The 11,689-nt window shown below is 39.5% G+C and overlaps 1 protein-coding gene across 1 annotated transcript; it reads left to right on the top strand.

The window, feature by feature from the left end:
- Positions 1–4,275: 4,275 nt before the first annotated feature.
- On the top strand, positions 4,276–11,433 carry LOC135557341 (zinc finger protein 239-like). Its single transcript, XM_064990525.1, has 2 exons — positions 4,276–4,849; positions 8,858–11,433. The coding sequence occupies exons 1-2, from the start codon at positions 4,504–4,506 to the stop codon at positions 9,571–9,573; spliced, it is 1,062 nt and encodes a 353-aa protein (XP_064846597.1). The 5' UTR covers positions 4,276–4,503; the 3' UTR covers positions 9,574–11,433.
- The last annotated feature ends 256 nt before the right edge of the window (positions 11,434–11,689 follow it).

Here is an 11,689-nt window from a genome sequence, read left to right as displayed (position 1 = left end):
CTGGTGGTTTCTTTTAACATGAGTCTTCAATATTACCAGGTAAGAAGTTTTAGGTTGTAGTTAGTAGGACTATTTCTCTCTATAACATTTGTATTTCCTATACCTTTAACTATTGGATGTTCTTAATAGCACGTTAGTATTGCTAGTGTAACAGTATAGCTTCCGTCCCTCTCCTCGCCCCTATCTGGGCTCGAACCAGGAACACATCGACAACAGCCACCCTCGAAGGATCATTACCCATCGTTCCACAAAAGCCGCTACCCTTGCAGAGCAAGGTCTCAGTTTGAGTGATGTCACCGATTTAAACACTATTAGTGCACACCCCACTAACTAGCTAGCGATTTCACATCGGTTACACCAGCCTAATCTCGGGAGTTGATAGGCTTGAAGTCATAAACAGCTCAATGCTTGAAGCACAGCGAAGAGCTCCTGGCAAACACACGAAAGTGCTATTTGAATGAATGCTTACGAGCCTGCTACTGCCAACCACCGCTCAGTCAAATATCAACTCATAGACTTAATTATAACATAATAACACACAGAAATACAAGCCTTAGGTCATTAAATATGGTCGAATCCAGAAACTATCATTTCGAAAACAAAACGTTTATTCTTTCAGTGAAATACGGAACCATTCCGTATTTTATCTAACGGGTGGCATCCCAAAGTATAAATATTGCTGTTACATTGTACAACCTTCAATGTTATGTCATAATTATGTACAATTCTGGAAAATTAATTACGGTCTTTGTTAGGAATAAATGGTCTTCACACATTTCACAACGAGCCAGGCTGCCCAAACTGCTGCATATACTCTGACTGCTTGCACGGAACGCAAGAGAAGTGACACAATTTCCCTAGTTATAAGAAATTCATGTTTGCAGTCAATATTAACTAAATATGTAGGTTTAAAAATATATACTTGTGTATTGATTTTAAAGAAAGGCATTGATGTTTATGGTTAGGTACATTGGTTCCACGACAGTGCTTTTTTCTTGACTGCGCTTGTTAAATCATCATCCATTTGGCCATGTAGGCTGTGATTCGATGAGAAATTAACAGGCACCGCATCGATTATATGCAACGCAGGACTCGCTAGATAAACTAGTAATATCATCAACCATGTTTAGTTAACTAGTGATTATGTTAAGATTGATTGTTTTTTATAAGATAAGTTTAATGTTAGCTAGCACCTTACCTTGGCTTCTTGCTGCACCTGCATAACAGGTAGTCAGCCTGCCACGCAGTCTCCTCGTGGAGCGTAATGTAAGGCAGGTGGTTAGAGTGTTGGACTAGTACCAGAAGGTTGCAAGATTGAATCCCCGAGCTGACAAGGTAAACATCTGTCGTTCTGCCCCTGAACAAGGCAGTTAACCCACCATTCCTAGGCCGTCATTGAAAATAAGAATGTGTTTTTAACTGACTTGCCTAGTTAAATAAAGGTTTAAAAATAAATCTGCCACAATCGGTGTCCAAAAATGCAGATTACCGATTGTTATGAAAACTTGAAATCACTCCGATTAATCGGTCGACCTCTACTCCGAACCCGAGTATAATTTCCCAAACTAGCAAGTTTGCAACTGTAGACGCAACGCAGTTGGTAGTGGGATGGTTCCACCCACCTGGTGAACCTGTCAATTATCACCAGGCAGTATCTCTTTCTTTCTTTTCGCTCTAGAGTGTAGAATGACCCACACCAGACCTGGGTAGTAAAACACAGAATGTGGAATGATCTCCAACACCAGACCTGGGTAGTAGAACACCGAGTGTTATATACATCAAATCACATTTTATTTGTCACATACACTTGTTTAGCAGATATTATTGCGGGTGTAGCAAAATTTTTGAGTTTTTAGCTCCAACAGTCCAGTAATATCTAACAAGAAATATTTAGCAATACACACAATCTAAATGAAGGGAATTAAGAATATATAAATTGTTGGACCAGTGATGTCAGAGCGGCATAGACTAAGATACAGTAGAATAGTCTAGAATACAGTATATACATATGAGATGAGTAATGCATAGACTAAGATACAGTTGAATAGGATAGAATACAGTATATACATATGAGATGAGTAATGCCAGATATGTAAACATGCAGGAGATCCATGAAGGAAAGATTGTGAAGGTGCTCAGTGACGTTGTTGCAAATGGTGGGGAATAACCAATCACAATGAGGGATTGCAAGCTGTGAACGCTTTAGCAGGCTGGAGACAACCATGGAGAATGTGAATGCAGGATACATCAAGTGTTCCAATGGTGTCGTGGTAAATTCCTGTATTACTAAATAAGGAGAGTTACAAGCCACACACTAGTCAGAGTTATACTTAAACTTAATTTTTTAATAATATGAGCTTCACCATAGCCCTGTGACTCTCAGATCAATTCAGTGTCTATAAATTAATTCCCCGAGAGTGTCAACATAATGGCAACTGAGATTTTTTATAGCAAAGATCCACCCCCTAGTTGACATGACAAACCACAGATAATAGTAACTTCACAAAGAAAAACGTTTACTTGAAAGAGGAGTATCCCATAGCCAGACAGCATTAGCTATAAATTATCGTTCAGTTTGATCTCCTAAACGAGGTTCTAATCTCATTCTTGGCACCACATAGTACCAACACATTACCTCATCCAATGGCATATATAAATTGTCAATTCTAGAGACTCCCATCTCAAATACACCCCCTCCTGGACAAACTCCCGGAGAGTAGTGAGCCTCTAGGTCATATACAAGATCAAGATAAGGGGAACATCAGAGGGGACACACAATGGTTCCAGACACTGCCATACTCCTCCCCCCAATGGGAAAAGGAGGGAGTGATTGGAGTACAGAAGTGTGAAGCCCTTCACATGGTTTAACAGATACCCTCACATATGAAGACAATCCTGACCTCCCCCCTCTCTGGGGAGAGTGACTTTTCCCACATAAGCATATTATGAAAGTAGATAGAACATCTTATTTATCAATGTTACCCAACTAATTCTGATTCAGCTACGACAATGGTAAAACGTTTGATTTAATTACATCAAGTGTACCAATGGTAAATTGTTTGATTTAATTACTTCAAGTGTTCCAATGGTAAAACGTTTGAGTTAATTTTGTCCTGACACTGTCACTTTGACTGCTGTTTATTGCCCCCATTTTTTTCTTGAATGATAGTGTTTCACAATATTCCTGAACAAAAAAAGAATTGTTATTGTTATTGACTGAACATTTGTTGATGTGTAGCTCTGTGTTGTTTGTTTATGTGTAACTCTGTGTTGTTGTTTTTGCCGCACTGCTTTGCTTTATCTTGGCCAGGTGACAGTTGTAAATGATAACTTGTTCTCAACTGGCCTACCTGGTTCAATAAAGATGAAATAAAAAAAATAATTAAAAGAAATGTAGGATCAGTATAGACCTAGTCTATTCATTATATACATCTACATGATGTATTGTTACACCATGTTGGAGCAGTATAGACATAGTCTATTCATTATATACATCTACATGATGTGTTGTTACACCATGTTGGAGCAGTATAGACATAGTCTATTCATTATATACACCTACATGATGCATTGTTACACCATGCAGGAGACACCTGAAACCCCACCTCTTTAAGGAATACCTAGGATAGGATAAAGTAATCCTTCTCACCCCCCCCCTTAAATGATTTAGATGCACTATTGTAAAGTGGCTGTTCCACTGGATGTCATAAGGTGAATTCACCAATTTGTAAGTCGCTCTGGATAAGAGCGTCTGCCAAATGACTTAAATGTAAATGTAATGTAAATGCAGTATAGACCTAGCCTGTTCATTATATACGTGATGTATTGTTACACCATGTTGGAGCAATATAGACCTAGTCAGTTCATTATATACATCTACATGATATATTGTTACACCATGTAGGAGCAGTATAGCCCTAGTCATCATGTAATACACCTACATGATGTATTGTTACACCATGTAGGAGCAGTATAAACCGTATAGGAGCAGTATAAACCGACAGTAGCTGGCTACTTATTTAAATGTACTTTGACTGAATGAAACTGCCTTAAATGTGCTGTAGTAAACCATTTTTGTTTGCACTAATCAATCAACACATTACTGTCTTGTATGTCTCAATATAATAGTATTATTTAATTAAATCCATTTTAAAGAATCTGTCTGAAAATAAAATATGATCCTTAACTGCGTTTCTCACTCCAGTCAGCAGACGGCGATGTGCGTCTTTCAGGCGATGCTGCTAGTGTGACGTATAATCTAGTGGACGGGTCTTCATAAACAGCTCGTCAACCACCTCGGTAGCTTGCTAGCCAACATAGCAGAAAGATTCAAGCTATTTTACGCTTTCGGTATATATTAGCTACTGTGTTTTAGACACCTCTGTCGTATCTACTTGTTAACCTTACGTTATTTTTTACAAGTCAGCTAGAGTAGCTGGCTGGTTAAGTTAGCACTAGCCTAGTCGCTAATGAGAGCTAGCTAGCTAGCTAATATCCCCGACCATGAGCTCACTAAACTTCTCCCCTCCTGTTAAAGAAGAGGTCTGCTGGACGGAGAAAGAAGCTCTGGGGCTGAAGATTGTCGTGAAAGAGGAGAAGGAAGAGGAAGATGTCACAGTAAAACAAGAAGTAGAGGGTGAGGCTGTCACAGTGAAAGATGAGGAAGACACGTTCAGAGTGAAAGAAGAGGATGACGATGTTACTGTGAAAGAAGAGAAATACGCATTCAGAGTGAAAGAGGAGATGGATGTAACTGTGAAAGAGAAAAAGGAGGATGATGTTTTTGAAGTAAAGAAGGAGGGGGAGATTACTGTCACATTGAAAGATGAAGAGGTGGAGATTAACACCAGTAAGTACCGCCATCAATTGGTTTTTAACTTTGGATATTCGGATTTCGCTCGTCAATACCTCAACGGAGGGCCCTAGGATGATGACTGATATGTCTAGAATCAGACGTAGCGAGCAAGCTACCCCTTGTTTTCCGTTGTCAAAAAGTGACTAGACCCTTATTTGAGAAGGGTCTATCTCCATACTGCAGACTGCGGGGCACGGCCTATAGTGATTTTCATGTAGTGATGATTTACTACACACCGTGCCTCACGGGAGTTGGGTTGGCTTCACCGAAGATTATGGATATTTTTTAAATGTATTTTACCTTTATTTAACTAGGCAAGTCAGTTAAGAACAAATTCTTATATTCAATGACGGCCCTAGAACTGCCTGTTCAGAACGACATATTTGTACCTTGTCAGCTCGGGGGTTTGAACTTGCAACCTTCCGGTTACTAGTCCAACGCTCTAACCACTAGGCTGCCCTGACAAGATGTCTCTCCACCCTAAGGGGAGTCGTTGTCCACAAAGCGGCACTGCGGGTTGTCTTGCTCCCGCCTGTCCTGTCTTTGTATTGGTGGATAGATCTTATTATTGTAATCTATATTTTATATTCAATGAGGGTTGTTGACGTCAACCGACTGTATTCAATGGAGAGAGATGCTATGCTACTAGCATGAATATGCATAGGGATCTGGAGACAACTCCTATAGTGTTATCAAAGTTGTCTGTATGTCTCGTCTCCACATAACTTAAGCATTACCAAACTTCTGTTGGATCAAGTAAATCTCACATAAAAAATAAGCCATTAATTTGGTTGGTTACCAAATTCGACACTTATTACATTAGGTTGATAATTGTTTCCACTTGGATACAACCTACTGTAACCTACTGGCATGACCTAGAGAGTTACAACCTACTGTAACCTACTGGCATGACCCAGAGAGATACAACCTACTGTAACCTACTGGCATGACCTAGAGAGATACAACCTACTGTAACCTACTGGCATGACCATGAGAGCTAAAACCTACTGTAGACTACTGGCATGACCTAGAGAGTTACAGCCTACTGTAGCCTACTGGCCTGACCTAGATAGTTACAACCCACTGTAACCTACTGGCATGAACTAGAGAGTTACAGCCTACTGGCATGACCAAGAGTTACAACCTACTGTAACCTACTGGCATGACCTAGAGAGTTACAACCTACTGTTACCTACTGGCATGACCTAGATAGTTACAACCTACTGGCATGACCTGGATAGTTACAGCCTACTGGCATGACCTAGAGAGTTACAACCTACTGTAACCTACTGGCATGACCTAGAGAGTTACAACCTACTGTAACCTACTGGCATGACCTAGAGAGTTACAGCCTACTGTTGCCTACTGGCCTGACCTAGATAGTTACAACCTACTGTAACCTACTGGCATGAACTAGAGAGTTACAGGCTACTGGCATGACCAAGAGAGATACAACCTACTATAGGCTACTGGCATGCCCTCGAGAGATACAACCTACTATAGCCTACTGGCTTGCCCTAGAGAGATACAACCTACTGTAACCTACTGGCATGCCCTAGAGAGTTACAGCCTACTGTTGCCTACTGGCATGACCTACAGTGATACAACCACTGGTATTCTAAAAAAAATCTCACTTTTATGGGGTATTGTGATGTCATTACGAGGTATTGTCTGAAGATGGATGACATTTAAAAACAAAATATATCAATTTTGTAATAAGGCTCTAACGTAACAAAATGTAGAAAAGGGGAGGGGGTCTGAATGCATGCATGTTGTATGTCCCAGATATTTAAAAAAAAGTGTTTTATTTCTAACCAAATGATTGGTTGAAATGTTATGACGTGTATTTTTCCATATTGACACACTCCATGTGTTTAATCAAATCAACTGTCTGTGCGGAACTTGAACTGAACTGAAGCTTCAAGCGTTTGATTAAATAAATAACACAAATGACTTGAGGAAGCCAGAGATCAATATAACCAGAAGAAAATAACAAATTCCCGACCTGCTGCTGGCCTCTGACGTTCTGCTGCTGAAGTTTCTGATAAAATTGGCAAACTTTTCCATTTGGAGTGCCAATTTATCTTACAATTTCTACCGATCTTCGTGCCAGTTATGAACGAGTTACAACACCTGTTTGGCCCCGCCACTTCCTGGGTCGGTGAATTGCGGTATTAAATTTAAGGAATAAATCCGAGGCTCACGTCCATCCACCTGTGAAAGGCGGGGCTTCCAGAGAGGTGTGGATTTAATAGTATGTTGTCCCTCATTTCCCTGCTTCAGGGAACAGTAGTTGTAGTCATAACGTGTGTGGATTTAATAGTATGTTGTCCCTCATTTCCCTGCTTCAGGGAACAGTAGTTGTAGTCATAACGTGTGTGGATTTAATAGTATGTTGTGCCTCGTTTCCCTCCTTCAGGGAACAGTAGTTATAGTCATAAAGTGTGGATCTATTAGTATGTTGTACCTAGTTTCCCTCCTTCAGGGAACATTAGTTGCAGTCATAACATTTCAGAGTTTGCTAAATCCAGTGGTTCTAACCGAGAGTCAGTTAAAGTTGATTCACAACACCCAAAAGGATATGGTCATTAATGCGGTTCTTCAATAATTACACATAATACTGTAGCTGTTTAGTTTGTCACATGTTCAGCTATCATCAGCTGATCCGTAATCATTTTCTGCGTTCCAGTCAAATGACAAACATCACGACATGCAACAACAACCAAAGTGCTTCTTCATTCATTACATAGTAAAGCAAGTTATGCCGTGCTCCACGTTGGATCCAATATCACAAACAAATTGATGTTTGTAATGTGTTATTGTCTGCTTGATTTACTGTAGGGTCACGTTAGTCTATTTGCGCACAGAGATTCTTAGCTCATAATGTGTAGAGAACTGTTCCTTGATGTATATGCTATTATACAACACACAGAGCTATTTTCCTTTATTCAGGACATTTAGAATGACAACACATTACAGAGTAGCCTAGTGGGATTATTCACAAAATGATCTGGTGATCAGGTTATGTAATGTCATGACAAAGACATTTTAGTTTCCATGTTTCACCTGAAATATAAATTGATATATAGTCTGTTGTTAGGGGAAGTTGTGGTCCAATTTGGCAAACACTTACTGGGCAAAGCTAGCCAAATTGCATTTTAAGTGTTTAAAAAAAAAAGTATAAAGCAGTTGATTTGCAACAGTAACACAAACATTATATTAAGCAGGACATTCAAACAAGCCTTACAATTATAATCCAAAAGTAATGTGAAATGCACTCATAAGCAACCTGTAAATGGATGCTATTTTTGCTGTCAGCCTATGAGAACTCCCATGAGTTTTCCCCCATGGTGGTGAATTAGTGAATAGACACAGAGCTTACGCGAGTTTCCTTGGGTAGCACTCCTGATCTTGCACTGTAATATTCAGAATACATTGTGAAAAACTAAAATCTTCGCTCTCCATTTTTGCTCCAGGCAGATATATTACATCCATAACTAGTGGTTTCCTCGTTAGCAGGGAGGAGTTTCTATAACCAGATTGCGTGTGCATCGCCCTCGTCCCGCAATTTTAGCAAACACAGAAAGTAGCCTATATTGGAGACCAAAGGTTATCTCAACAACTTATTTCTAACCTACAATCATCGATGTTACTACTAACATCCTATCCTAGGATAGGATAAGTAATCCTTCCCACCCCCCCCTTAAATGATTTAGATGCACTATTGTAAGTGGCTGTTCCACTGGATGTCAGAAGGTGAATTCACCAATTTGTAAGTCGCTCTGGATAAGAGCGTCTGCTAAATGACTTAAATGTAAATGTAATGTGAGAACAAGACAAAATATTGTTGCAAGCTTGACTGTCTTAATTGTAAAATTTAAGACGACAATTGTTGTGCAACTTCACGGGTATGTTCTGGGCATCACCTCTTACCTCAAATAAATAGTGGATTTCTGCTGTTGTGGGCCTTTAACCATCTGTCTGACTTTGTCGTACACACAGGAGAGAGACGGGACTACTGTGGATCCTCTGGGGAGCCTCAACATCATGATGCTGAAGAGGGAGAGGAGAGTCTCTCCAGATCAGAACACCTCAAGAAACACCAGCAGAGACCCACAGGGAAGAAATCTCACTGCTGCTCTGACTGTGGGAAAAGATTCAACAGTTCATCAGACCTTAAAATGCATCAAAGAATTCACACTGGAGAGAAACCTTACAGCTGTGATCAATGTGGGAATAGTTTTACTCAGCTAGGCAGCCTGATAGTACACCAGCGGGGACACACAGGAGAGAAACCTTATAGTTGTGATCAATGTGGGAAGAGTTTTACTACATCTAGCTCTCGAACTACACACCAGAGAACACACACTGGAGAGAAACCTTATGGCTGTGATCAATGTGGGAAGAGTTTTACTCATCTAAACAGCATGATAGTACACCAGTGGGGACACACAGGAGAGAAACCTTATACCTGTGATCAATGTGGGAAGAGTTTTACTACATCTAACTATCTAACTGTACACCAGAGAACACACACAGGAGAGAAACCTTTTGGCTGTGATCACTGTGGGAAGAGTTTTATTCGGCTACAATCCCTGAAATCACACCAGAGAATACACACTGGAGAAAAACCTTTTGGCTGTGATCAATGTGGGAAGAGATACTATGATAAAAGATCTCTGATTAAACATCAGAAAATACATGGAGTTGTTTCATGATAATTAAATAATGTCACAATATTGAATGTTTTAACATTGTAGTTGCAGTATTTGAATGAATGTTAGAATGTAGAACCCTAAACGTTTGCCCCCTGTTCAATTGATATTAGCCTCAGGGGAAAAATCCAGGCTCTGAATTGATTTAACAGAAAGTGACTAACAAAAAATTAGTTGTGTTACTACACTTACCACGTTGGTGACCCACTTGAATCAAAATGCAACACTATAAAATATTTAGGTTTTCAATATTTCCCAAACGGTTTCTGCATATTGGTTGATTTGGACATGATAAAACTGTGTTTTTACATTGCGCTATTCCCATTCAGCAAAATGTAATTGAAAAGACATTGAAAATAAGACTATGCCCGACATCCAATATATGTTCGGTTGAAAGTTGAAAACATGTATTTTTGGGTCATTTTTTCAATGACTTGAAAACAACTTAATTTCAACTTACTTGCAGCCTATACACATGGACGCAGTATAATACATTTGTAGTCATTTTTATTAACAATCCTACTTCACTCCAGTATTTCTTTACAACATTCAAGTGCTAATTGTCTTTATTCCACTACTGAAGAAGCATGTCTCAAATCACCTCACATTTCAAACATTCAGTCAGACAAAAGATACATGTTTTATAATTCCACACCTCACCATTAAGTGAATTATTGCCAATACATATTAACAAAGGGGTGTACATTTGGTTTTGATATCATAATTTTTTATGTAACCAACTGACAATTTTGGGGTACAATTATATTGACGTTGTTGCCCTGCTTTTAGAATATCAGGGATCATTCATAGATGTGCCAACCCAAATGTACTAGAGCATGACATTGGGGACTGGGTCTCGATCCAACAACATGCCTATCTAGTGAACCCTGAAAAAAGAGAGAAGCTCTGCGGTGAGGTGGAAAGTTACTACGGACATCGCAGGAGTTTCCTCTTGAAATCAGACATGTCTGTGGTAAGGACAACTTGGTTTCTGATTGTCTCAAGGGTTGGCAGTCAAAAATATTTTTGTTTTGCATTTAATCAGTGTGTTACCATGGATCACAATTTATTTTGACACGTTTTTCCGTGTTGGAGATGAGTTTGATCTCTTATTCTTTTCTGTATTGAAACTGCATTTTTGGTTAGGGGCTCGTAAGTAAGCATTTCACTGTTGTATTCGGCGCATGTGACTAATACAATTTCATTTGAGTTTTGATTTTCCGTATTGGAGATGAGTTTTGTTTTGTGCTTGTTCCAAGGGGATGAGAGTTCTAGAAGCTAGTGAGTTTTAGGATTCTATAGAAAGAAAAAGGAGAAAAGATACGATTGTATATTATTATTTAGAAATACGTGTTTTTTCTTGTTGACAGCCAGTAGACACCATGTTTATATTGGTGAAGGTGAAGCATTGTAGTTGAATATAATGTGAAATGGAAGTTGTTTTCTGTTGGTGGTGAGCAAACGTGTCCAACAAAAATATAGGATATATTTCTTGTCTTAAGGGGGAAGGTGTTACAGGTTTTGGTTTTTCCATTTATGTTTTGAGGTTGGACTTTAGCTCGTTAGCACTTAGGCCGCACTGATTGGTGTCACCGTTAGTCAGTATGTGTTACACCTGTGCTGGCTTGTCCATCTTGTAAGTGGGAAGGTGTTTCACCTGAGCTGGTCCAGGTTCTATTTAAGAGTGTCTGGCCCAGTGCTCCAGTTGTCTTGATATGGAGAGTCAACACCTTTTGTTGCGCTACCATTTTGGTTTGCTTCCTGTCTTTAAATTTGGTGTGGGTTTTTCTTTTGCTTTTCCTGTTTCCATTGGGTTGCATCCATGTCTGAAATGTGCTGTATTAATAAAGCTTGATTTGAACATATTGTAGGTCAATTGAACCCAATGACCGGCCAATCGACAGACTCTTGGTCCATCTTAGTATGATAAAAAGTATCAATCGCAATTTTCCAGCCTGCTGGAGTGGTGAACACCACCCCCGGCTATACCAGGGGCTTGAGGTGGTCTCCCACAGCTCTGCTTATGTCATGTTCTGTGGCCTTGCTGTTCCATTTCTTGACTGCCCCTGCAACACAGAAATAAACACATTTAGTCATATTATATAAAACACTCAAAGTA

The sequence above is a fragment of the Oncorhynchus masou genome, chromosome 16, assembly GCF_036934945.1.
Source record: "Oncorhynchus masou masou isolate Uvic2021 chromosome 16, UVic_Omas_1.1, whole genome shotgun sequence".
Taxonomy (NCBI): Eukaryota; Metazoa; Chordata; class Actinopteri; order Salmoniformes; family Salmonidae; genus Oncorhynchus; species Oncorhynchus masou.
Note: the sequence above shows the minus strand (reverse complement) of the source record. Positions and strands in the feature narration are given on the sequence as shown.